At 45.1% G+C, this 27,285-nt stretch overlaps 2 protein-coding genes across 4 annotated transcripts in view; one reads left to right on the top strand and one right to left on the bottom strand.

The window, feature by feature from the left end:
- Nucleotides 1-11,940, top strand: part of SLC25A26 (solute carrier family 25 member 26) — a 163,208-nt gene extending 151,268 nt beyond the window's left edge. For 2 of the 3 annotated variants that reach the window (XM_069084165.1, XM_069084164.1), the window contains 3 exons: nucleotides 1,690-1,754; nucleotides 4,118-4,191; nucleotides 10,663-11,940. In XM_069084165.1, the coding sequence (XP_068940266.1) occupies nucleotides 1,690-1,754; nucleotides 4,118-4,191; nucleotides 10,663-10,759 (236 nt within the window). In that variant the 3' untranslated portion in view covers nucleotides 10,760-11,940. Of the gene's footprint in view, nucleotides 1-1,689; nucleotides 1,755-4,117; nucleotides 4,192-7,231; nucleotides 9,861-10,662 lie in introns of those variants that run through there. The other variant, XM_069084166.1, reaches the window with a different exon arrangement.
- The window catches only part of LRIG1 (leucine rich repeats and immunoglobulin like domains 1), a 132,467-nt gene continuing 116,989 nt past the window's right edge, over nucleotides 11,808-27,285 (bottom strand). Inside the window, exons 12-19 of the mRNA XM_069084163.1 lie at nucleotides 24,139-24,302; nucleotides 21,267-21,587; nucleotides 19,136-19,417; nucleotides 18,382-18,801; nucleotides 16,860-16,985; nucleotides 15,487-15,624; nucleotides 14,103-14,390; nucleotides 11,808-13,937 (exon numbers count right to left, since the gene is read on the bottom strand). Coding sequence (XP_068940264.1) covers nucleotides 13,666-13,937; nucleotides 14,103-14,390; nucleotides 15,487-15,624; nucleotides 16,860-16,985; nucleotides 18,382-18,801; nucleotides 19,136-19,417; nucleotides 21,267-21,587; nucleotides 24,139-24,302 — 2,011 coding nt within the window. The 3' untranslated portion in view covers nucleotides 11,808-13,665. The remainder of the gene's footprint in view (nucleotides 13,938-14,102; nucleotides 14,391-15,486; nucleotides 15,625-16,859; nucleotides 16,986-18,381; nucleotides 18,802-19,135; nucleotides 19,418-21,266; nucleotides 21,588-24,138; nucleotides 24,303-27,285) is intronic.

The raw sequence follows: 27,285 nt of genomic DNA, 5'->3' as shown, positions 1-27,285 counted from the left end.
GGATGGATGGATGGATGGATGGATGGATGGATGGATGGATGGATGGACGCATGGGTGGACAGGTGGACGGATGGGTGGATGGATGGATATTATAAATACACACATATACACTCACGCATACATTGCCTTGCATGCATGTGTGGACCCCTGCTGCTGCCACTGTGATGGAGTGGAAAAGTGGAGATCAGAGGATGCTACAAGTCACGCAGTGTTTCTACCATGTAAACCCTTTCACATGACTTGTTCACAACAACTTCTGCACATCACTGTAGGAAATGAAGAACATCAAAAATGACCATTCTTTCCCTAAATGAAACTAGAGGACATAGGAATGTGGCAGCTACAGGAGGGCTACTGGCACTCTGTTCCTGGAACAATGACTAGCAATTTCCTCAGAGGCCCCAAGGCAGCAAGAAACCTCCTTTAATGAGATGCCCAGTTATCTTGCCTCCCAGAGAGAATACCATGAAGATACTCATAGCTCATGTAACACCATTTGTTGTAGAGAAGAAAGAAAATGGAAATTCCTCAAAGAACTTAACAGAATAACAGAATCAGAGAGTTAGACCTGGAAGGGGCTTTGGAGGCCATCTGAGGCCAATCCTCATATCTTAATAGTGAGGAACCTTTTTCAGTGACTTGTCTAAGGTCATGAAGTAACATCCCAGGCTCTTGGACTTCAGAGTTGCTGTTCTTTCCTCTGGACCACATGCCTCAGCATCAGATCTTCCAAAGGATATCAATTCGTACCACAATACTTGGCAATTTCTATGTAAAAGGAGGTATAGAAGATGTCAAGAAGTACACCATAAAATATGGTTGAAGATAAAGAAATGGAGAGCAGAAGTTCTAAACTACTTAGAAACATCACATCTAGGGGTGGCTAGATGGTGCAGTGAGTAAAGCGCCAGCCCTGGAGTCAGGAGGACCCGAGTTCAGTTGCGGCCTCAGACAGTTAACACCCACACAAAAACACTAGCCGTGTAACCTTGGGCAAGTTACTTAACCCCAATTGCCCTCCAAAAAGCAAAAAAAAAAAAAGAAGAAGCATCACACCTAGATGTCATGATGAATTGAAAGGTGTAGGGTGTAGTAGCTTCCAAAATAACATCATTAAAAATAAAATTTACAATATTTTATGTTAATAATAGTTGGTATTAATATTATATTTTTGTTTGTAAAGTACTTTATGGATTTTATCTCATTTAATGCTCAAAAACCTGTGAGACAGGTACTCTTATTAGCACCGATTTACAGATAAGGAAACTGAGGCTTAGGGAGTGTAAGTGATTTGCCTTGTGTTCCATAGCTAGTAAATAAATATCTGAGGTAAAATTCTAGCCCATGTCTACAAATAAGAAATCACTATGTCCAGAAGGCCGTCCTAACACATCCTTAAGGTATTTTATAGTTTTTCAAATGCTGCTGTACACGTTACACTACGGAACCAAATAGCCTGGTGCACAGGCCCGACAGAGAGCTCCTGGTGAAGGAGTCTTGGAGCTGGGCTCCCAGATCCAGTCTTGTCATTGTTTACATGTAATCAGGATGTCTGAGAGGAGCCCAAATCATCAAATTATTTTGGCTGGGGAAAAAAGGGAAAATTTGAAAAATTAAAGAATGAATATGTTAGGTAAATCAGGGGTTAGGGAAGGGGAATGGAATCAGTAAACCGTATCTCCCTTTCAGGTGGATTCGCAGCAGCAGTCACCACACCTCTAGATGTGGCCAAGACAAGAATTATGTTGGCAAAGGTAAGAGGCAGAAGGATGTGATTTTGAAATGACACCTGCACAGACTCTTAGTATGACAACTTTTATGATGATGATAATAATAAACAAGATAAGTCTGCTATAGTAGTGATTATCAATGAATAATCCTGGCTGGAAGCAGGAGACAGGGCACTGGAGTACTGATATAAAAGCCAGACAAATTGGCCTTCCCCTAGTCTTTGCCTGCCCTACCCCATGCCTGGCAAAGCTTAGAAACCCTTACTCCTCCTACAAGAGGCAACTTAAGTACCACCTTCTATTAAAATGTCATCTGTGCCTCTTCCTAACCCCTCCCCTACAGTCAGTCTCTCAGTGCACCCCTCCATTATCCAGCAAAACAAATTCCCACATTGATAAATCCCCAAATGTATGTCTCTTTCTGTATGATGCGCATCAGCTCTGTTAGGAAGTAGATGATGTGTCTCATTATGTTTTATCACCGTGTTGATAGAGAGTTCTCAAGTCTTTCAAAGCTGCTTTTCTATCGTGATATTTTCACGGTTCTATTTCTGCTCTCTTCTCCGAGCAGAAGTTAATAGAGGTTTTCCCATTTTCCTCTGCAGCTGTCCATTTCATCATTTTTCATGATGGAAGAATACTCCATTGCATTTATTTAACACAATTTATTTAGCCATTCCCCAAGGGGAGGACCTCCCCCCACTTAAGTTTCTGATTTTTGACTCCCAGAAAAAGAGCTATTACTGACATTTTTATACAGGTGGGTATTTTTCCTCTATCTTAAATCTTTTAGGGAATGGGCCTAGTAATGGTCTAGCTGGGTCAAAGGGCATGCACAGTTAAGTAACACATGGGGCGTAGTTCCAAATTGCTTTCCAGAATGGTTAGACTAATTCACAGCTCCACCAGAGTGTACATAGCACATCCTCTCCACCATTTGACCTTGTCCACGTTTCCCATCTTGTCAGTCTGGTAGATCTGAGGTAGAACTTCAAAGGTGATTTAATTTTCATTTCTCTGAGGATGAATGATTTAGAACATTTTTTCATATCATGGTCGATAACTTGGATTTCTTCCTTTGAAAACTTCCTGTTCACATCCTTTATCCATTTATCCCTTAGAGAATGGCTTAGTCATATAAATTTGAATCAGTTCCTTATACATCTTGGATAAGAGACCTTTATCCAAGAGACTTGCTGCTAAACTTTTTTTTCCACTTGCCTGTTTCCTTCTAGTTCTTACTACATTAGATTTGTTTGTACATTTTTTTTTTTCATTTTTAGGTAATCGCCATTTTGTCCTGTGTGATTCTCTCTCACTAGTTTTGTCATGAACTCTTTCCCTGTCCACAGACCCGAAAGGCCTTGTCTTCTGGGCTCCTCTAATCCGTTTATGATGTGACCTTTTCTATCTACCAGGAGCCACATGACACCAATGCCTTTCCTGATCCCCCCCAGCTAGTGCCCTCCTTACCTAGCGGCCTGGTGTTTGTATTTATTCCATGTGTACTTATCATTCATGTACACATTGCCTTCCCCACCAGCCTGCAAGCTCTGTGAGAGTGAGAATTACTTGTGTATGTTTGTATCTCCAGTGCCTAACACCATGTTTAGCACATAGTAGAACTTCATCAAATGCTTGTCAATTGACTAACTGGGCCCTCATCATTGTCTCTTGCCTGTTGAAAGAGAAATGCAGACCAATATGTATTTTTTTAACCAGGCAAAGACCTCCTACCTGGGAGGTGCCGTGGTTTGCCATGTGGCCTGGGAAAAATCCTTTACCCCCTCTCAGCCTCAGTTGCCTCATCTGTAAAATAAGGAAGCTTTGTTCTTATGACTAATACATGTATAAGAACCCTTTGAACCCTTTATTCTATTGAAAATTACTTTAAAAGTTATTCATTACAAATGGATATAATCTCATAGTGGGCCTTTCCCCTTAATTACAGTATTTTGAAATTTTTAAATAAAAGTATTTAAAGTCAGTAAGTTATTTTTTATGAGCTGAGTACATTGTCAATGAAATGTATTTCAGCCTATTCAATACAATACCTTTCTTCCTTTCTGAAAATATTCCTTGCTCCAGACATCCTGAGATTTCCTTAAGATGTTTGCTTACCTATTTAATATTTTCTTATCAAGTATTTTCCAACTGGTAACTTCCTATGCTAGAGGAGTCAAATGCAAGCAGTGCCATGTGTGTCTGTGTCTGTGGGTTGTCTATGTACACACACGTGCATGCCTGCCTAGTATGGTGGCTTCTTGGACCACCAAGGAAGCACTCTCCTTACTCATGTTTGACTTCATTGGTGTAAACTCTGTTGTGAAGAAGATTTCTAAAGCATTGAACTTGGGTGGGTTTTTTTTTGTTTTTTTGAAATGCAGGCGGGTTCTAACACTGCCAGTGGAAATGTTCTGTCTGCCCTGCTTGAGGTCTGGAAGACACAAGGGATCTCTGGGTAAGGATGCCTGCTGGGAATATGGCTGTTGTAAACATTGAGTGTACATTCTTTCCTGCTACCTGCTGTAATTTCCCATCTCTCTCTTGGCAACATTCTCATCCTTTTCCCACGTTTGGATTTTGTTTACTTGGCAAAGTTGAGACTGATGTTGGCTTTACCTAGTAGGATTATGGTTTGTGATGCATGTGATACTCAGGGCTAGCTAGTTCTCTTTTCCTCCCTCTCCCCCCTGTACCTCCCTTTCTCCTTTCCAGTTCCTTCTTCCCTCTCTCTTCCCCTTATACTTCCTGTTTTCTGTTGAAAGCACAATCATCCTTCCAGGCCTCCTGCTTCTCAACTTTAGAATGATCTGTGTCCACACTCCCTGTCTTCCTCAGCCCCGAGATCCAGCCAGTTGCCAAGTTACGTTGACTCTACCCTCATAATACCTCTTTCATCTGTCTGTCCCTTCTTCTTTATTCTCGTGACCACCTGTCACCTCTCCCCTAGACTGTCGTGTAATCACCTCCTCTTCACCTTTCCTTGGCACACACCTGACTGTGTTACTTGCCTTGGCCTGGTGTTGAAGGCCCTTCCCAATCTGGCTCCAGCCTTTCTCACTTTATTTCATATAATTTCCTTTCAGCCAGTCTGCATCGCAGCCCATGTGCTATGAAGGACTCCCTAACCTTGGTATTTCTCTCCTGCCTCTCTAGATTCTCACTTGGCTAATGCCTCCCTGGGTCCTCTTTTAGTGGTCTTTAACTTCCTTCAAGGCTTGTTTCAGGTGCCCCTTTCTCTGGGAAAGCTTCCCTGATCCTTCCATTGCCTGTAGTTTTTTCTCTTCTAATTACTTGGAATTCGACTCCGTGCACGTTTTATTCCTGCACTGGGACATGGGCTCCCTAAGAGCAGGGACTATGTTATCTGTGTCTTTGTGCCCCCAGCATGTTGTCTTATAAATCACAGGGGTTCAGTTAGTGTGAACGTGGAGTGAAGTGAAGGGGCTTCTGGATCAGTTTTTAGAGTTCTAGATGCACGCCCACCACTGCCTGCAGCTGAGCCAGAACATCCACTACTTCTCAGGACATCACCATTCATCCATGCCCCCATTTTGAAAACTTGAGCATTCTCTTTGGCCCCTAACCTCTAGTATCCGAGTATTTACCATGTTTTGTTGACTCCGTCTCTGTGACGTGCTTGAAATCTTCAACTTTCTCTCCCATTTCATTTTCCTGCCACTTTCTTCATTTCCACCAGTTTGACCTGTTAGAACAGACTCCTCGTAGATCTTTCCACTTACACTCTCCAGTCCTGGGGCAGGATAATCTGCAGTGTGAGTGGAGCCAGTTGTTCCACACCTTGGACTAAAAATCCTCGGTAGCTTTGGTAAGAGATCCAACTCCTGCACATGTAGGAAGCACCTACTGTGTGCAGGCACTGTCCTGAACTCCAGGAATACACCAAGGCAGAAGACAGCCACTGCCCTCCAGGAGCTTGCAGTCCAATGGAGGAGACCACAAGCAAACAAACATAAAGCAAGCTGGACGAACTATAAAGGGAGGGGGCTGAGAAAGGCTTCCCATAGCAGGTGGGATCAGCGAGGCCATTGCAGGCCCTCAGCTGCACCCCCCATTCCTGTCTTATCTCTTCTGCTCCCTTCCTTGTACTCTTGCTCCAGCGTGTTCCCTTCCTTTTATGCATGTCCTTCCTGTCCCACCTCCACGCAGCTGCTCACATAGGAGCCTAGAACTGAAATGCCTTCCCTTCTTCCTCTCTCCCACCCACTCTTTAAGGCCCAACCCTAGGCTCCTTCTTCTTTAGAGCCTTTCCACATCTGCCTCATCAGTAATTCTCCTTCCTCTTTGGATCTCAGAGAGCTTCGTGATTTCACCTTAATGGCCTTTTCCTCTTTTATATTATAGAGATTTGTCTATTAGTCACAGCCCCTTACGAGCCTGGACGTAGACCCAGTGACACCAGCATCCTTGCTCCTACTCTGACAAGACCCTCCATCTGTCCATCCCCCATTCCCGGAATGCCCTCCCTCCTCCACTCAGACTGCTGGCCTCCCTGTCTTCCTTTAAGTCCTGCCTTCCAGGGGAGCCTTTCCCAGGCTCTCTCGTCATTTCCTGTTTCCTCTTTACGGCTTGTGTGTCCGTCTTTGGTTTGCGTGCTCTTTCCCCCGTTGGACTGTGAGCTCTTCGAGGGGAAGGACTCTCCTCTGCCTTTCTTTCCATTCCCAGGGCTTAGCATGGTGCCTGCCATGTGCTTAATAAGCCCGTGCCTGACTGACTCAAACTTCTTAAGGGCAAGGACTTGATCTTAAACGAACTTTGAGTCTTCCCCACAGACCCTAACTCGCTGCTTTGCATACAGAACATGCTTAATGAATGTTTACTGAATTACATTGGACTACCCAGCACATGATCTGAACACACACATAGGCCCCTGTCTCTGTAGGTCTTTGGATTATAACCAGTCATAAACAGATGAATTTTATTGCCCCGTTTGTTTGTGTGATAAAACTATGCATATTGATAGTCAAATTCTAACTCGATAAGCAGTCTTCCTGCTTACTGAAAACATGTTTTCTGAGAAAACTGAGCTGCCAAGTGCTTCAAGGGAGCCAAGACAGGATGATCTCTGAGCCTCAGAGGGGCAATGTGACTGTCGCAGCCCCAGCGCCCAGAAGCCCGAGGGGAGGAAGAGGGCCATCATCTGCTGGAAGCTGATGTGAAAGGGACTCTCTTCTCTCTCTGGTGTATAGCCAGGGCTGCTCTAAAGAGGGAGAACCAGATAGTGGCCAGCTGAGTTTGGAAAGAATAAGCCCTTTCTAGCAGAAAAACCCCATAAAATAGCTCATTTCCATGTAGGCAGTTTGCATATCAACAGGACTGATAGTCCTGGAGCTTGTCATCTCCTCGCCAGGTGGCTGGTTAGCAGGAAGTGGCAGGAAGTGTTCCTCCCAAGGTCCCTGTGCAGACTCTCTCCCGGTCAGAGCCAAGAGGCAGAGTCCTGACGGCGGCATTCTCTTCTTTTTAATTTGTCTCCCCAGTCTCCTAAACTCAAACCCAGAAATGTAACCTCTCAGTCTCTTCCTCACCCACCTGGATAGAAGAACAACAAATGACTTGGCCAGAATCAGCGCAAAAAAACATACCATAAAAGTATTTTGAGACAACAAAATAGGAGAATGGTAAAGCTAAAGCAGATGTTAAGGAAGGCGATCAGGGTTGGGAAGCAGCGTTTCGGAGCCTGCCGCTGTGTGGCAGTGGCACGTGGGAGGCCTTCGGCACACAGCTTCGCCCCACACTTACAGTTGGAACCTCGGGCCTCAGTGTCCTTGTCGGTAAAATTAAGGGAGTGGCCTCAAGGAGTTCTTGGGCCTTTTCTGTCTTCAGTGAACTAATTTGCTAAGCTATGTTTCCAATTATAATTCAGTTAATCCAAGCCAGATAATGTTTCAGGCTGCTCTAGGAGAGGGACCTTTGGGATCACCTCCATGTTAAGTGCTTGGAGACTCCTGTTACCAATCTTCAGTTTCAGATGGTATTCATAAAGGGCAGCAAGCAGCAGGATACACCCTTCTCCAAAGTGGGAATGACCCACCGGCACTCCAGCTGGACAGCCATGTCTACCTGTTCTCAGGAGAGGCCAAGAGATTTCCATCTACCTTTCACAAAAGCCAAGAATGGAAGGAATGCTGCTTGGCACACTCGTATAGGGACTAGTGGTAGGAGTCCTGGATTTGGAGTCAGAGAGCCTGCATGAATACCAGGGCTGCCCGTTACTAGCTCTGTGGCCCTGGACACGTCAGCTTGGCCTCTCTGGGCCTCGGTGGCCTCGTGAGTAAACCATGAGCTTTAAAGCCACGGGTCCTTCTAGTTCATGTATATGATCCAGCATTAAAGTTTGTAAAGCATTTTGCAAACCTGAAAGTGTCAGGGACACAGGAGCAGCTCGTCACCAAGGTCCCTGGAACATCCTCAGACTTTTATGTTGTCCTTAGAAGCCAGGATTTCATGGTGGTTTTCTTATTGAGAGGCAGTGTGGCAGAGCAGATTGGTCAGGGCTCCAGTCTCATCTCTTCCTGTTTCCTACCTGGATGACGTTGGCCTGTCATGGAGCATCTCCAAAGTTATCTCGGTTTCCTCATCTCTAAAGAGGGGACAATGGTAATGGTGATTACCTGCCTGATGAGATAAGGAACTGAAAGAGCTTTGTGGACTTGAAGTGAGCACTGTGAGTGATCAGAACCATTACTGCTGGTAATAGCTGGGGGCTATCTCATGAGCTGTTCCTTAATGACTCGGAAAGGAGATGCGTCATCATGGTGCATACATGTGAACATACACACACACGCCACCTGGGGCAGTTTTGTCAGTTGTTCATATGTCTGTCAGGGACCTGCCTTGATATGTAGGCGCCAGCACTGTCCTAGGCACTATGGAGGGCCCCAAGAGACACAGAAGATGTGACTGCTAGCATGGACTAGCTTGTAATCTAATGGAAAAGTAAAGACTCCAAATCCAGTGCTGGACCAGATGGATTCTGAACATTCAGAAAGAAGGCCAGAGGATTTCCAGATAGGAGGCCCACCTTCTCATGTTTTTTCCTCCTTTCTCAGCCATGAAGGGATGTTTCAGAGGAGGGGGACAGACGGCAAACAACTATGTCCGCAGGAGATACTGGAGGCACTGACCGAGGAGGTGGGAGGTGTCTTGAGAGGGAAGGCCCTCGCAGTAAGAAGCACCACCATTCTCCATGGCGGGATGCCACCCTGCAAATGGATGCAGGAGAAGCCAGAGGCCTGCCCCTGGCAGTTCCACAATGCTTCCTCCACAACAAGTTCTGGCCTCCTTGGAGAGTGGGTTGGGACGTGCCTTGTACAAATTATCCCAACTTTAAAGCTATAATTATTATAATAGACCCAATTGTCATCTAGTGAAGCCATAAAATGTTTCCATCTGTCGGCCTGCTGATGGTGCCCAGAGCAGCAGAGATCATTACCACCAACCCAAATGAGGGCACTTGCAGGTTGCCAACCTTCCCCATGGACCCCCCCACAAGCTGCTGGGGGGGGGCGGAGTTGGAGCCCAGCAGCAGCTCACTTCAGAGCCGACCACCTTCCATTTGGGCCCAGACAAGTGAGCAGCACCTGCTGCCACCATAGAGTTCCACCTGATTCCCTGTGATTGGGCTGCAGCTGCCCTCTGGATCCAGGTTGCCAGTGCTCTGCTGCCATTTTCAGGGACATCTCAGGCCGCATTCCTTCCTCCTTCATGATAGCATCTGACCCCGAGGACAACCCTCTCCTTGACCTCACCCTCTGGCTCGCCACTCTGTTGGTTCTCCTGCCATTCTTTAGGACCATAGAGATCATCTCCATAGATTCCTGCTGCCTACCAGGTTCTACCTTTTCCCCTCTGGTTCCCTTAGGCCTAAAGTCACCTGGTGAACTACCCAGAGAACTACATATTTTTTAAGCAAAGGCACTGTGTCCCAAAAGAATTTAGTTGAGAATGGGCGGGTGGGGAGAAGGGGAGCCCTGTGATGACCTGGAGGAGTTATTGCCCTGGGGTCAGGTGCCTCCCAGGGCAAAAACTGGAGGTGCTGAGGAGGGGGCCTGGCCCAGAGCCCTTTGGCTATTTTCTTCAAAGTAAAGTAAAATGTTCCTGTTTAAATGGTTCTTCAGCGATTGGTTCTTAGCAATTTCCCCTTACCTCAGGGTTGACACAGGATCAGATGCAATGATATACCACCAGACACTAACAGGTATTTTTAGTGATGATGGGGACTGCAGACCCTTCTGGAGTTAACTTCCTAGCCCATCTGTTAATTAGCTAAAGAACAGGGCTGACTTGCAGAACAGGGTTGGGCTGTTCTTCTGGAGGGAGCAGAACACCTCGGCTCTTAAGTTTGATAAGTGAGAGGAAAGAACATGGACAGTCTGACTAGAGACCCCAGTTCTCTGGGGTTGGGGAGGAGGTGTTGTGTTTTACTGCCTCAAAGAAAATCATCTCACTTTGTCATCAAAGGAGTGGCAAAGCGGAGTCAGAAAAAGATGTCAACGCCAACTGACTGTACAGGGCCAGTCTGGTCCAGCCTCACTCGGTTCTTGGCCTGGCCACACACCTTCAGCTGATGGAGGGCTGCCATGGGGAGCTGGGCTGATGGGGCTGGGATGAAAATGGGCTATTGTCTGAAATGAGCATGAGCCGCCCTCTACACAAGGCACCTGAGTCAGCAGTTTGTACTGAACGGCGGCCCAACATGTGATACAGCTGAAGGGAATCCCCGGTGCCGTCCCAACACTGAGGTAGATGGAGGTTTTGCCTCTTAATATCACTGCTTAGTGGAGTGGGACTTGTCCATTAAGGAAGCATGGTGGGTGATGTGCTTGAGAGCTTAGTGTCATCTCTTACACAGAAATGAAACTAACTCTTTTCATGTCCTTCCTTCCCCACCCCACCCCCAATTTTTCAGATTATTTGCAGGTGTTTTCCCTCGAATGGCAGCAATCAGCTTGGGAGGTTTCATCTTTCTTGGTGCTTATGACCAAACACGCAGTTTATTGTTTTAACTTGGCAAAGCAAGCCTATGAATCCTATCCAAAGGCCAACTGATATATTCAAGTAAGAAGATGTGGTGTCCGTAATGTCCCACACCCCACTAAACTTCCCCTCCTTTGTGGGGAGCAGCAGCTAGACCCTTGTAGTAACCAAACACTTTACATGGTCTAGAAATCCAGTTTTGATAAAATTGCGTTCTGAGTGTCCTGTCCGTGGAGTAGGCAGAGCTGAGTGAAGTCATAGAAATCTTTCTGCCAAGAAGAGAAGTTAATTATGTCACCAGAAGCTTTTTGAAGGGGATTCTCAGCCCCATCCTTCACCCTCGCTGCAAAATCATGACCCACAAGGTCTTTCATTTCCTGCCACCTGAGTCTCAGGACACAGCCTCGGTTGGGAATGCTGAAGCAAAGAAAGTCCATTTGTTTGGGGCTTGATTCATATTGTGAAAGTTTATAGCTTTGTTTGGACCCACAGGTGCAGAGCAGGCCTTCTTGCTTGGCAATCAGGCCTGTGGCTTTAATTACCTTCAGATTTAGCTTATAAACACACAGTTGCTTCCTTCAACTACAAGTTGAGTATCCAGCCAGCTTTTGGAATGTGGGCCCAAGCTTTGACTTTTGGGGGGTAGATAAAACTCTGCTCTACTAGGGTTCGGGGAGTGTTGGGTCTCTCCAGGGGTCTGGGCCTTCTCACCACTTTTCAAACCACTGAAAATTTTTTCAAATTAAGGACTAGAATTATCAAATCAGACAAATCTCATGGGACTGTAGAGCAAATAACATGAAACAAAGGTGTCTGAATGGAAAGTAAAAACTCACTTGGATCTGTCATGGAAACAAGGACCAGCTTTCTAAGTGGGAAAGGCTCCTAAATTAGGTTTGGAACTTCTCATTCCTATCTGGTAGCTTCAGCCACAGGTAAAGTCTAAATTGTCCGGGAAGAATATTTCTGTTCCATCACTACTGCATGGAAACATTGCTTTCTCTATGAAGAGAAAGAAAAGTCATTACCTGCCCCACCTCCCTCCCCTGAAGAAAAGCTTGAATCAACCCAGGAAAATTAATATTTATAAATGAACCTTTATTAAAAGACACTTCAATGCCATTTGTTAGACACGTCAATATTTTACATGTTTTTTCAATGTACAACATTGTACCAAATTTTCTATAAATAAATAACTTTGTACACAAAAGCCATACTTCCTTTTTCACATTGCCTCTCAGAAGCAGCAAATTCACATATTTTGTGGAAGTAACAGGAGACAGTTTACTGTCCCAAAATAAAAATCAAAGATTCTTAATGTGACACATGTGCTGACATTTTGCAACTGTGATCAGGCATTCAAAAGCACAATGCAAAGTGTTATACCCAGAACATGGATGCCCTGCTTTGACCTATGTTTATTCCAGGGTTCTTAATTGTTAGTGGAGTTTTGATGAAATTCAATGTGTTACATGTTGGCACTCACAACATAGGGAGCCACCTGTCTCAAAAGTGCAAAGAGAAGCTAGAAGCCAGTAGACAGGTAGCTGGCAAAGTTACGGCCCGCACCCTGGCCTGATATTGGTCCAACTGAGGCCATGTGGACACACAGGTGGGCACTCACTAGTAAGCAACTGGGTCCTTTTGTTAAGACCCCTAAGGAAAAAACTCTCCTACCCCCCCCCCAATGTTTTTCACCAGGGCCAATATTTTGCAGTCTTATATTCTTGTTCAGTCATGTTCGACTCTTGGTGCCCCCATTTGGGGTTTTCTTGGCAGACATACTGGAGTGGTTTGCCACTTCCTTCTCCAGCTCATTTTACAGATGAGGAAACTGAGGCAAACAGGGTTAAGTGACTTGCCCAGGGTCACCCAGCTAGCAAGTGTCTAAGGTCATATTTGAACTCAGGGAGATGAATCTTCCTGACTCCAGACCCAGCACCATCCACTGCGCCACGTAGCTGCCCAATCTTATATTAGCAAAACTAAAATTAAAATAGTGAAAAATCATCCACAGGTACCAACACCAACCAAAGCAGCTTTTATATAAATAAAAATAGATTCATATAGAAATCATAAGATACTGATCTTTTCCACCACATTTGTTTTATTTATGGTGAACTTGGAGACCAGACAGCCCAATGACTCAAGGATCTACTTGCCAAAGATAGATCTGGGCACTTGGGATCGCAATGAAAGGTGGGCTCAGTAATCTAGTGTGTTGTAAACTGTCGTCCCTAGTGATTGCCTCCTTTATTTTATACCCTGTGCCTTGTTTATCCATCCATGTATATGGTGGCTTTTCAGATGGGCTAACGTATTTAGAAACAGACATAAAAATGGCCTCTACAAAACAAAAAAAAACACCATTTCTGATCAGAATGACTTCACCCTTATGTCACAGGGCAGCGACTGTGCCCCCCGCTCATTTACTCAAGTGGTATCCTTTCCATCTTAGCCTCTGATGTGCAATATATTAGGTAAGGGAGATTGGTGCTCAACAATCCAATCGATACTTGGAAACAAACGTGGTTTTCATTGATGCAAGTTTCATTCATGCATTAAGGCACCAGGATTATTTTTCCCAAAAAAATTTGAACAGCAACCTGGTATAGAAAACAGTATTGCCCAAACTGGAAGATTTCACTCCTTTAACCATCATGCACTAAAGATTAAAATAGCCTCTGTAAAAGATATATTTATATATATATAATATATATATATATATATGAAAACTCTTATGTACAGTTGTATCAAATACTTTGTCTTCCTTTTGTACATAATAGTCTTTTGCATGTGTGTGCTTCAGACGCAAGTCCACTTTCCTGACACTCCCCATGGAAGTTTTCAATTCTGTACAATGCAGGGATGTGTCTCAGGCCTCTCTTTTCCTGTGCAAGACTGATGAGGGTTCACAAGCTGAGGTAGCCATGACCTAGATATTTGGTACAAAAAGTAACGGCACATTTCTCTGTACGTGGAAGCTTCCTCGCAGTGCTGCAGGCTCATGGCTGGAGTCACAGGGCTTGGGCAAGTGTCCATTGGGAAGAGAAGGCTTGGCTTGGGCCTCACTGCCAGTGAGTTCTGGGAAGCTGGAGGAGGTACCAGAATCTCCCATGAGTGCCACCCCTCTCGTCCCCAAAGACAAAGGGTGTAAGACAACAGATTCAGACTCGGAAGATTTTCCTAAATCGTTTAAAGAGCCTCCTACAGAGAAAAAAAAGATATCACCATCATACATTGTGTTCCCATCCCAGCTATGAGAGTACCCCCAACACCTGGCAAATCATCACAATTTCCAGGGGATGGAATATGATTGATCCCCTTCTTCAAGGAGACCAGTGGATAAGAGAGAAAAAGCAAAATGCCTACCATTGTGGTCACGAGGTGATGGCTTCTGGACACTGGATCCCAGCATTCTGTCATGATTGCTGGGGTAGGGAGAGTGCCCACTGCCCTCTGGGTGGGAGCCAGCAAGAGCACCATTGCTCTGGGGCAAGACTGTCCAACGCAGCAGGGCATTTTCCTGTTCACTCTTACTGGGTTCTTGGCTACCCTGTGGACTTGGGGGTGTATTATGCAAAGGATAGGAGTCTTTGTCCTTGGAATAACTGGTGGCATTATCACTGAAGTCACTGCATACAGCTGGTGTGCCATATTCTAGAGAAGAGAGAAGACTTGTCACATTGCCCCAGGGAGAAAAGTGTTATTTTTTTAAACATCCTTGTTAAGAAACCATTTGGCACTGCCTTGAAATTTACCCCATGAATGCAACCAAAAATGGTGGGGACCAAATCCATTGGAGTCCACATAGATAAAGGAAAAGAACAGCTTGTTTCTAACCCACCATGGTCATCCTGTGCTAGGTAAGGATTCCATCTGAAGTAACTACAAATTTCTCTTCCACACTAAAGAAGTCTGGGTGCTGAAACCACACTGAAGAACATGTAGAACATGTTGGAAAAAAATCCCGAGTTTGGATCCTGGTCCCTTACTTAAGAAGAGACTGGGATACAGACTAGATTGGGAAATTCTATATGAGTAAAGGCAACTCCTGGATGAGACAGTACCAAGAGGTTGAGTCATTTGTCCTGGCTCATAGAGCCACTAAGTCAAAGGTGAGACTTGGATTCAGGTTTTCCACTACACTACCCTGCTTTTCTTAGAAACGGTGTTCCTTGGGGCGGCTAGGTGGCGCAGTGAATAGAGCACTGGACCTGGAGTCAGGAGGACCCAAGTTCAAATCTGGCCTCAGACACAACACAAAAACTAGCCGTGTGACCTTGGGCGAGTCACTTTAACCCCCCAAAAGCAGAAACTGTGTTCCAGTCATTCAGGTACACTGAGCAGAATGCACCTAGTGTACTACTTCAAAGAATTTGCAATTTCATTAATTTAAGGAACTTCCCTCATACTCTGGGTTGCGGGAACTCCCTCCACCAATTTCAATGACTACAGCCGATAGATATTGTAGTAATTAAGTGCTAAGGAGCTAAATGGAGGACTGACAGAGTTAAGTGACTTGACCAGCAGCGTGTGTCCAAGGCAGGACAACACAGTAACACCCATCAAGGGCCCACTCTGTGCCGGGCACTGTGGCTAATACACAAAGAAGCAAAGGACAGACCCTCCTTCAGTGAGCTTGCAATCTGGTGAGGGAGATATTCCACTACCCAACTACTGCCTCTCACATTATTCATAGCACACAGAGGCCCGCATTTTTCATGGTTTCTCTATCAGGAATATTATCTTCTACCTGTTTTATCTGGACCAAATACTCCATCGGCTGTTTTCCATACTTCTTTATTATGTCTAGTACATGGTTTTGGCTGCCTATAGGCAGGCCCATGAATGTCAACATCTGGATTCAGTCCCACATCTCTCTGACAAACACCTGCGATTCAAGAACCAACAGTATCAGTGGCACAATCCTTTATATGCTTCATTAAATGAGACATCCAAATAGGTATGATGACTGCAAATGGAGAATAAAAAGCAAATACGAAAGACTTCGGAATAGGCAATTTGAGGGTAAAGAAAAGTAAACACGCAAAGTTAAGTAAGAAAACCATAGAAAGCAAGTGTTCAGGTCCTCATGGTTTTTGAAAATGAATGGAATAAAATGGAAAAGGGAACTATGGGTATGGAACATTGTACTATTTGGACAGTTAACTAGTTCCCTTTTTAATATTTGTTAAAGGAATGGTTCTCAAGATGAGGAGGGGAACTCAAAGTGAAGGAATGGAGAAGATGAAAAAAGGATAGGAATACGTCTATATTAAGGAAACATCTCAGCAGTTAGAATTGTGGGAATAAATAGGAGACAGAATCAAGAGATTTAAGTTCCGAATTCAACTGGGAAAATCGTGTTATTCCTGACCTCTGTCTAACAGCTTTTCCCAACTCTCCATTAAGACTTAGAGAAGTCTTACCTTCAGATACTACCATCCTAAGGACACCAATACAGTCAAGTGTCTGACTTAAATGCTGGTCTAGAAATTATACAACATTCCTTGCATACATGAAATGGTTTCAGCCCAAGAGGCCTACGGGCTCTTCCAAGAAACTATTGTCTCCTACATCTGTGCCTTTGAATACACTATCCCCCATGCCTGGAGTGCCCTCTGTTTCCTGGAGCCCCTAGATAGATACATTCAAGGACGACCTTCTGTAAAATACCATTCCTGACTCCAAGTTAGCATTCCCCTTCAAAATTCTTACAGAGCACATATCAATTTATAGCATGTATACCTGCCACAGGAGAATGTAACCTCCTTGACAGCAGTAATTATCTTCACTTTTGATTTGTAATCCCATATCTGGTATACAGTAGGCATTTAATAAGTGCTTATTGCATCTGCCCAAATGTGTTATGTGTGCAAGTTAGACTGCCAAGCCAATCAGAAAGCCCTAGACTCTAGTACTAAGAAAACTCCCTTGAGATAAAAGGTGCTGACCAAACCACCTATGTCTGGCTCTTTCAAGGTCAAGTTTTAAGACATCATTTCTGATGCTACTTGGAAATTACTGATAACAATATGTTGTATCACCTATCAGGCCACTCATCCACAGCACCCCCTGAAGAACCACACAGCCCAGGAAGACGGGGTCAGAGAGAAGAGGCCGTACCATTACTTTCTATGTGTCCATTGGCCTGATGGCCCCCCTCGGTCCTGACCACCGCTTCTTGTCTATCTGAGAGCGTCCCCTGAGAAGACAGGTAACTTGGGACATCAGGTGGTACAATGGTTTCATCTGGAAGGAGAACAGAAAATCACAAACTAGAAATCCCAATTACTACTGTAAACAACTCCTCTAGTTGACTCAGGCTGCACTTTCTGAAAAGATGAGCAACAAAGAGGAAAGGGGCAAAAAAGGGCTGGAGGCCAGCCAAGTGTAACAGTCATGTAACCTGACCCCTTTGTATTGGCAAGTGAGCAGGTACTTAGCACTTAGTAACTGATCAAGCCTCTGTTGGGGAAACAGAAGGCATGAACCCTGTCTCCTGTTCCTGACGTAACAGGAAGCTAATGCTGTGTGTATATAAGGAAAGCCCCAGAGAGACACAGGCAGAATTTCTTGGGACAAGAATCTGGAGGCAGAGCAGCTACAGAAGAGAGAATGGAGAACTGAGCCAGAATGTCCTGAGAACTTGTGATGGAGCTTCTTCTGAAGAGGAGCCCAGGAGTCCCCTAACCCCTGGCTGGATAAGGCGATTCTGATTTTTTTAACGTGCTGCAGAAGACTGAGGAAGCATGACCAGGATGCAGGGACTTTGTCTGTTTGTGACTTGGTTGAGCCTTGGATTCCCAGGAGCAGAAATTGTGAAGGATTTGAGATGGACTGGACCCTGTGAACTTCAGTGTGGAGCAGGACCTACCCAGAGAGCTGGACAAGGAATTGACGGCTATCTGCTACTGAACCCAGGTGACAGTCTAGTGAATACAGGTAGAATCTGGGACCATGGAAGGGGATCCAGGGAATCTGAAAACCTACCCCAAGTCAAGATGAAGAAAAGACCTCTCCGTGGGTACTAAGTAGTGATGAAATTGTAGTTTACTAGCGACCTAGGGGTGGAGGGTTTTTGTATTTTCTAATGATTGTACTTAATGATTAATGATACTTAGTAACTGATTGGTGAATAAGTGACTGATTGAGTTAATTTAGTGTGCACCATGAGTGGAAGACTTTTGACTATTGTAATTTGAGATGATTGTTCTTTGTTCTAAATAGTGTGACCACTTTGGGGAAAACTGGCCATTTTAATGATAAGCTGTTGTGAATACTATATTGTGATTTTCTGTGATAACTTGTAATATTGTAAATGCTGAACCTTGATTTTCTGTGTATGTTTTGCTTTGATTTATTATGGAATAAATAGAGTGTACACTATACTGTGTAATCAGAACCTTAAAAGCGGTTCACAGTAGCATTCTTCTGGAAAGCTGCTTGTGCATAGCATTATACCAAACAAGGACCCAAAATTCACATACGAATGTTAAGCACTTGATCCTTGCTTAGTCTTACTTCAAAAAGTGTTAACAGGCTTGAGTTCTCATTTCCCAAGCCATGGCAGAAGCTGAGGCTACAAAGACCATGCATGGTGGCAGGACACTACCAGGAAACATTCTGAAAGACCAAGCAAACTGACCTGTGTTGGTCACGCTGTATTCTTCACTCTTCTTTCTGGTTTGGTAGATGATGCAGACCCAGACAAGTGAAGTCAGCACGATGCTGCACACCACTGCGATGGTGAAGATGCCCACAGTCGTCCCATCTTTCCTGCAGCCCGGCGTAGGCAAGACGCTCACCTGGCTGTGGGCTCGCTCGGTCCCCAGGGGGTTGGACATCTCACATGTGTACCTGCCGGCGTCCTCTGGCACCACGCTCTGGATGATCAGCAGCTGGTTTCCAGGCGTGAAGTGGTGGCGGTCAGTGATGTTCACAGGCTGCTTACCCTTCAGCCAAGTGATGCGGGGTGAAGGGCTTCCACGAGCTTTGCACTGAAGAGCCACTGTTTCTCCCACAGCTGCTACACGATCTTCTAAGGGAATCATTAAGGATGGAGTTTCTAAAACAACAGAGATTTTACAAATTAGCTAGACCCTGGTCAGCCAAGGAAGGCACTTACAGTCATAACTAACTTATTTATCCTAATTCAAGGATGTTAACATTTATAGGACCATGGCTCTAGAGCTGTAAGACATCACAGAGGCTAATAAATAGACCCTCCCCCCACTTTACAGAACACGAAACAGGCAGAGTGGCTGACTCACAAAGGTGGTGAGCATCTAAGGGGATCTGAACCCAGGACCTCTTGATTACAGTCAGTACTCTTTACACATGGTACCATCCTATCCTGCCTGTCCCTCCCCATAGACACACACACACGTGTAGAGCCTTGCCTAAGACTGTGAGGGTGGCATTGGCTGACACAGAGCCAGCTGAATTCTGGGCTGTGCAACTATAAACTCCCATGTCATCGATCTTCACATCAGTGATGAAAAAGACAACATCGTCTGGCATGACGAGCATGCGACGCTCCCGGGCAGCTGGGAAGTCTGTGCCACCATCCTTCTGCCAGGCAATCTGAGGGTTGGGGTGTCCACTGGCAGCACATTCCAGGCGTGCGGTGGTGCCCGTTCGGATGGCAATGTCATGAGGCATTTTAGTGAAGGAGGGCAACACTGCAAAGCAGACACACATTTTGGTCATGCTGGAGATGTTACCAAAGCTCCAGAAAACTCCTTTTTAGAACAAAATTTCATTACTCTTCATGTTTTTAAAAATAATAAAAAGATCCTACCAATTCTCCTAATTGTGTAATCTAAGCTTACCTGCCTAATCTTCAAGATATTCTAGCAATGTGACTACCTAGTGGCCCACTCCACCTTTCCCTGCTGCAGACCCTGATGCTGCCTGGGCCCAGGGCTGGAAAACCCAAGATCCTCTTCTGTGGAGAGGCCATCCCTACTGGGGGCTATGTTCCCTCCCCACCCTCATTCCTTCAGATTTCCCCCAAATCAGGTTCTGATCCCGTCTTTGCTCAGTATCCCTCCAGGACAATTCAGTGCTGTGATCCCTGGCATAGGGAAGGGGGAAGAAACACACTTGTGAAGTGTTCACTATATGCAAGGCTCTGAGTGTTACAGATGTTTTCTCATCTGATCTTCACAACAGCCCTGGGGAGTATTTACTATTGTACATTCCCATTTTACAAATGGGGAAAATGAGGCAGGCAGAGATTAAGTGATTTGAAATTGGAAGATCTCAAGACACCCAATCTGTGCCACTAATTACTTATGTGACAACAGGTGGGTCACAACCTCTCTGACCCCAGCTTCCTCATCTGTAAAATGAGGGTCCAACTAGATCAGAGGCATCAAACTTAGGGGCAGTTTATACTACAGAGGAACTGGAAAATATTGAACAACATAAATAAAAATACAAGAAAACAGTCAATACTTCTCTCCCCCCACAACCCACCCCTCCCAGGGCAGATAAAGTATATTTTTTAAATTATTTCAACTGTCTATAACCATGCTTCACATACTGAGCATATGAGGGATTTTTTTTTTCTGCAACTACAAGATAGCCTTTATCAAACTAATTAAATTCATCTTTATGTCATGGCCTGTCCAGATCTTTCTGAATCCTGTCATCCAAGATGTCACCTACATTCCCACCACTATTCTCTTAACATTTACTCAAGTCATTGATAAAAAAACGTCCCAAGTGCAGACCCTGGGAGGGTAAGTGCTACACTCAATACCTTCACTAGCAGAGGTCAAACCATCAAGACCTGACTCCTCACTGGGTCTGACTACTGAACTTCAGTTCATTCAGTAAACATTTATGAAACGTCTACTGTGTGCCAGCCCCTACAGCCAACCAACTAATGCCATGTCTCCTCACAAGAATACCATGAGAGGCTTTATCAAATGCCTGATTTCCTGAGCTGGTTCTATCTCTGGACCAGGGTTCCAAGGAAAAGGGAAATTATTGCAGAAGACTCTGGAGATAAGCAAGCCCTCCTGTTCTACACATGTCTGCTTGGCATCTCAAGTATGAGAGAAATGGGAGGAGGAAGATGTTTCTGATTAAGGGAAAGGCCATCTCCAACAGGGATCAAGGCAAAACGAATCCCTACAAATCATGAAGATTCCCTCAGTCAACTGGTGATAAATGAATTTGGCAGTTTTCATTAAAACTAGGTTGGTTCCTGTGATGGCATGGAGGGCTTTCCATGAAGGAATTCTTCAGTGCTCAGTAGGTCACAGGATCATAGATTGAGACCTGCAAGGGACCACCAGAGGCCATCTCATCTCATTCCATTTTACAGATGAGGACATGGAGAGTCAGACAAATTGTGTAACTAGTCCTAACACACTTGGTAATAAGTGGCAGAAACGAGATGTGAACCCAGGTCCACTGACCCCTTCTTGGCCCACCAAGTGCCTGACACCCTCTCCCTTCCCTGAGGCCCCAAGAGGTGGGGTGAGTGTGAAGGCAGAATCAGAAGCCCTATCTCCTCACCATTCACCGTGAGCCGGGCCTTGTGAGAATAGGTAGAGCCAAAGTGGTTAGTGATCACACACTGGTACCGTCCCTCGTGGTGAAAGGTGACCTGGCGGAGATGCAGGATGGTGGTGTACTCCATCACCTCCCCTCCCTGCGCCCGGACATGGGCAAAGTTCTCGATGTCAGCATTGGGGAGAACCTCATTGTCCTTCTTCCAGGCAAAAGTCATTGGTGAGCTGCTGCTGCTTGCAGCCGAGCATGTGAAGCGGATGTCCTTGCCCGCTACTGCCATGGTTGTCTCCGGCTGAGTGATGATCTGGGGTTTTGGAAAATCATCTGCCAAGAGACAGCATGGTCTGTGGTCACTCAGCGTCACCAATGATCACATGGTGACCAACTCGACCATTGTAAATGAACAAAGACAAGAAGAAGCCAAATGACACACCCCGGGCAGATTCCCCAAACCCCCCGACAAGCAGCCATCCATACAGCTTCTGCTCATCCTGAGTCATCCTCCTCTCCCTACTTCTGCATAGTTCTAAGTATTAACAAGTTTTACTGCTTATCAGGCCTCAGTTTTCCCTCCTGGTCACATCTACCCGTTGCTTCTGGTTTAGCCCTAGAGGGAAGCAATGAAAGAAGTATAATGAAAAGAGTTTGGGATGGAGGGTCCCAAGTCCTGGATTTCCATCTTGGCTTTGTCTCTAATGGCCTTCTCAACCTTGAGCAAATCACCTTTCCTTTATGAAACTCAGAATCCTCATTTGTCAAATGAGAAGAATGGCCCATAATGTCCTTTTCTGGAAATAAGTTTAGCATTCCATGATGCTACATCTAGTTTCCCTCTGAAGTTAGGCATCACACTGCTCCAAGTCTTGGCTCCTTCAAATGATAATCAAAGGACACAGACTCCAGGTCCTTCACCATCCCAGTAACCGTCCTCTCCCAGCTTACTAAAAATGGGGGGCCCAGAATAGACTGCATTATGCCAGGTTACCAGGACAGGACAGTGGGGCTATCACCAACTAGTCCTGAACTCAGAATAATCAGAACGTGACAGCATCTGTGGGGCCCCCGGAGGCCCCACCTCTTCCTGTTATATTTGAGGAAACTAAACACTGAATGACTCGCCCAAGGTTCCCATCCTACATTCTAGCTGTGGATTCTAGAACCTAAATGCCTCTACCCTTACATTCTCCCAAGCACACACTGTACCTACGGACTCAAACAATTAATGTAATTTGATGAAGGAGAGGACCACCCAGGAAGGCTTCATGCAGGAAGATAAGGATAATGGGAAGCAGAGCTGAGCCTATAACCCAACTCTCTTGCATTCCAACCCAGAGCATTATCCACTGTGCCACAGCACCCTCCCCACCTGATTTCAAACTAGTCCACCACACTAAGAATGAATTCTGTTGATAAAGTAATAAGAAGTACCACCAATTTTCACCTGTTTGCGTTCTAAAGAGCCCAGCCTCTGTAGCAAAGGAGAGCAACAAAGGTGGTCACCTGGGCCAGATGTCCCCTCTGTGGTTGCCACAGTGACTGTGGAGCCCTTACAAACAAATCTGGCCATGTATGTGTGTGTGTTTAGCCTGGTTCTCTCTATCCTCTCCAAGTTGCATGCTGGAAGCTGTTCCAATGTGCAGAATGCAATAACTAATTACTTGATAAACTCTGATTTGAGGTAATTCCCTTTGTTGAGAAATAACTGAGCAGGAGGGGCAGTGTTTGCTATGTGTCCCCATATTGGACAAAAATGAGGAAAAACTCATCTCTTTTTCTGCTAACAATGTTCAAGACATGACTAGAATCACCGTGAACCAAGCCTTTCTTTGGCTGAAGCCTTTGGATCAAAATGATTGCCTTTGTAAAGACAAAGAGGCCCAAACCATGCCTGCCTAGGGATGGCCTTTAGGGCACCGATTCAGAGGAGAGACCGGGTCTCAGACTGTGGTAGCAGCTTTGGTGGGGGGTGAGGAGGGAACCTGAGGCAAATGCAGAAGGGGAATTTCCCTAGAGGCCCCCACCCACCCAAAAAGGACTACCATCTCAGAGAAATTGGCCCTGGTCAAAGGTAGTCATCTGAACCAAGTGCCCCCTCTGTGGGCTGCCTTGGGGCTGGGGCCATCAACAATATCCTATTTAAAGCAAGAGGAGCAATTAAAAATTCAGCTCCTCTTTTCAATAAAGTTTTCTGGCCACAAGGCTTTATCATACTAGTTTAAAAGCAGGCGTGTGTGTGTCTGTGTGTTTTCAGCTGTTCAGGATTCTCTACGCTCATCTGCAACCATACTTGGCTAGAGCCTCCCCGGGAAGAAAGGAGAGCAAAAGCTACATTCCAAAAACCAGAATCAGGAAAAAAAAAATTTAAAGCTACAAATGCAAATTTCAGTCAACCAAAGCTCAATCTGTAAGACTGTACCAGGCAACAACGAGAGCTTGGGAATATAGAAATACGGTGTTTATATATTTCTATGTATTTGGAGATGCATTCTCCTGAGATATCATCTTCCTGTATTTAACTTCTGGTCCATGGGGGTTAGAGAAGTGCCCCCTAAGACCTTTGGACCACATGATACAGATTCTACAGGGGCCAAGTCCTCACACCCAACCACACTAGCAAGTTCCTAAGTCACTTCCTATAACCAAGATCTCCTTCCTGCTAGTGAATCACACCCCCTTAAAGACCATGTAATAAGGACACCATAAATCCTAATGTGGTTTCAGTGGGAAATAGAGCACATCCAGCAACAAATTTCTAACCGTGGCCCGGGGTTTGCTGCAATCCCACAAATCACTCCAGGAATGAATGACAAGTTCTCCCTGGCATCCCAGACCTTAAGCGTGACCTCAGAAGTTGAACAAGCCACCAAGATCTTACCACACACAAAACTCTCTGGTGGCACAGAGAAAATGCTCTGGCCCTTCAGGGACTCTGGGTGAGCACAAGTGGCCACAACCATGGTTTGGAGGCCTCTCCCCATTAACCACTGTGGCACCCACTTCAAGTGACAATCACACAGGAAACTATCGCTGTTGATGTAGCTGAAAGAAAGAAAAATTATACCACGGTTAGGGGGCAACCTTGAGGAAGGGATTCTCAGCATGTGTAACCATTTCAGATCCATCTCTCAATCCCCTCCCCACAAATCCTTCCCCAAAGATCATTAACATAGCAGGTGGGGGACTTCCAGAGCGTAACAACCTGAATTCTAACCCAAAGACTTCCACCCTGTGGACTATTTCAGGAGCTCGGCATGGAATCCCTGCTCTGCTATTTACTAACTTAATGACCTTGGACAAGAAACCTTCCCTTCCCTGTGCCTCAGCTTCCCAATAGGTAAAATGACAGGCCAGAACTAAGTGATCACTAGAGTGCCTTCCAGATCTCTATCCATAATCCTAGGATGACAACTATAAAATGAATAAGGTGTGTGTGTATGTTACTACATTTTCAAAGGATGTTTAGAACCATTAAGCTGTGGATGCTATATATGAGGTAGAGAAAAGATGACACGCAGAAAATTCAAGAGGAGAATCGATCTCAAACTCAGCCAACAAAGGAGGAAACAAGTTCTTTGAAGGTCTATTTCTATCTCTTTCTGTCTCAGTCTCTATCTCTCTCTCCCTCCAGCTGTTATTTTCTATTTGGCAAAGACGAGTGTTTTAATATTTCAAAATGGAACCTCAGCCAGTGTGCTCACTCTCCCCATTTGGGTACTTCCTTGTACACCCGCATTATTTTGGAGGTCCATGGGATTCAGCTGGGCGCTTTGTAAACAGCACCCAGCAGTTGCCACTGCACTGGGAGCATGAGAATGCAAAGCCTTGGTTTTGTATGGATCCAATCAAAACAATGACTGTTTTCTTTCTTCATTTCTCAGCAACTGAGAAGGGGATTTTTCACCAGAAATCAGAATAGCCATCTAAACAGACATTCCTTCACACAGAGTCACTTGACAAAAAGTCAGATCAAGGGCCTGGGTGAATCGGCTAGTTGCAGGCCCTCAAAAGTCCTCCATCCTGGCTCGTGGGCAGTGGAGAAGCTAGGACACCAGAGAAGGGCCAGGGTGGGTTTTGAAAGTACAAACACACTTTCTGACTACAGCCCCAGTTCAGCTTCCCATGGTTCAGGAGAAAAGAAGTCACGAATAACCGAGATCCATAGCTAACCTTGCAGTAAGTAATGATGTTTTGTCTTCTCACTCCAGCCCCCTTTTAAGAAAAACATCAGTAAGCCACGGTGGGAGACCTACTGTCAAACTGGGTAGCAAGGAACCCAAGCACATCCCCAGACTAGAGACTTAAAAAAGAATAAGTTATTTCCATCTAGTTAAGCTCTCCCACTCTACTCCCTTGCCATCAATTTAAATACCTTTTACTTGTTTAAAAAAAATAAAGTTGGTTCATTTGGTGACTAAGTTCAAAGCTTACTTATAATGTGACAAATGCTAAAAATTGTTTTAACATGTAATTGGGAAAAAATAATAACAATCTTCAGGTTTTTCTGTAGGCCAGTGGTGTTGGCTTAAAAAACCACCAATTAACAAACATTATCTATGTTGTACTGTGTTTTTATCTATTTTGTTAAACATTTCCCAGTTACATGTTAATCTGGTTCTAGGGGTACAGAAGAGTCTTGCAGGTGTCAAGTTTGACACCTCTGATGCAGGCCTTAAAAATCAGTCAAGGATTTCTTTTTCAGACCCGAGATGATATTACAAAGGCCAACCAAAAGTCTTCTAGGACTGTCCTCGATTGTATTATGATTGGCTAGTATTGAGTCCAATGGATCAGAACTTTTAAAAAGGTCTTTGGCTGTTCTGAAGGGTCATCTACCTGGCTCTCCTCGGCCAGACTGTACAACCAAGGATGGAACTAAGCTCCCTAAGAAGCATCTTCATGGATCCAAACAGCAGAGCTGGCAGTTATCCAATCCCACATCTCATGTCCTCCACACTATAAGGGTATAGTTTAACTGCCTTTCCCAAGTGCTCAAGAAGGAGATCCCAGGCATAGCAAAAATAAATCATACTACCATCCTGAAGAGTCTTCAGCTACTCATCTGGGGAGAGAACTATTTTTAATCCTATGACTTACAGGAATAGGCTTCTCAGTCTGGGAAAATAAATATTAACACCAACCAGAATGAGTATGAAAAGAGGCAAAACGAAGCCCTTGCCGCCTGTACCAGGGTGCTGATTTTAGTTGGCTTGGTTCATTGGTAGATGACTACTCTACTCCCCCGTGCTGATCCTTCCCTTTCACTGCCTCTGGAAGAAATGATGATCTGGGAAGAGGCTACTCATGCTGGGGAATAAGGACCCTCAGACGAGGTGCTCTGATACAACAAGGGCAAGTCTGCCCAAAAAGGAAGGCACCAGTCACCAAGATAAAAACATCCCATACCTACAGATTAAAGGTAAGTTGGTGGAGATAGAAAAACCAGTGGGAAGAAATAGGAAGCTGTGTCGAAGAGGCAGTCATGTCCTAACAAGGCTGGCTTCCCAAAGCTAGACCTGATTCTTTCCATCCTATCATTTAAAATGCAAAGGCAGCCCAGCCAACCACTCTCCCAGCTAAGAAGCACTGCCTTGAAATGTCTACCCTCCAGCTATTCCAATACTGCATTGGCTAGAATCATACATTTTCCTGATTCCAACTTGAAGTGTGTTTCCAATCATCGCTTGTGGAAATTTACCCAGAGGATGACTAAGCGGGCAATACAACCTGCCTGCAACTAAGAAGCGGGGAGGGGAGGGGGAATGAGCAAGGAGAATCTGTAGCTAAATCCCCACCAGAAGGGTGGTTTCAGGCCAGTCAGCACTAAGCTGGGGAAATGCAGGCTCTGATTGGAATCTCAGACAAGAGCCCTAGGACTAGGGTCCAGAATCAGGTCAAAACATGACTGTCGGCCCCCACTGCTGGAGAGACCAAATTGGGAAGAGTATGAAAGAGAAAAGGCACCTTCAAACCACAAAAACAGGATCACAGAACTAGAGGAGAAGGGGCTCAGGTGCCATCCCAT

The sequence above is a fragment of the Petaurus breviceps genome, unplaced genomic scaffold (assembly GCF_028583685.1).
Source record: "Petaurus breviceps papuanus isolate PSGF00001 unplaced genomic scaffold, PetGlider_PUasm1.0 174, whole genome shotgun sequence".
Lineage (NCBI taxonomy): Eukaryota > Metazoa > Chordata > Mammalia > Diprotodontia > Petauridae > Petaurus > Petaurus breviceps.
Note: the sequence above shows the minus strand (reverse complement) of the source record. Positions and strands in the feature narration are given on the sequence as shown.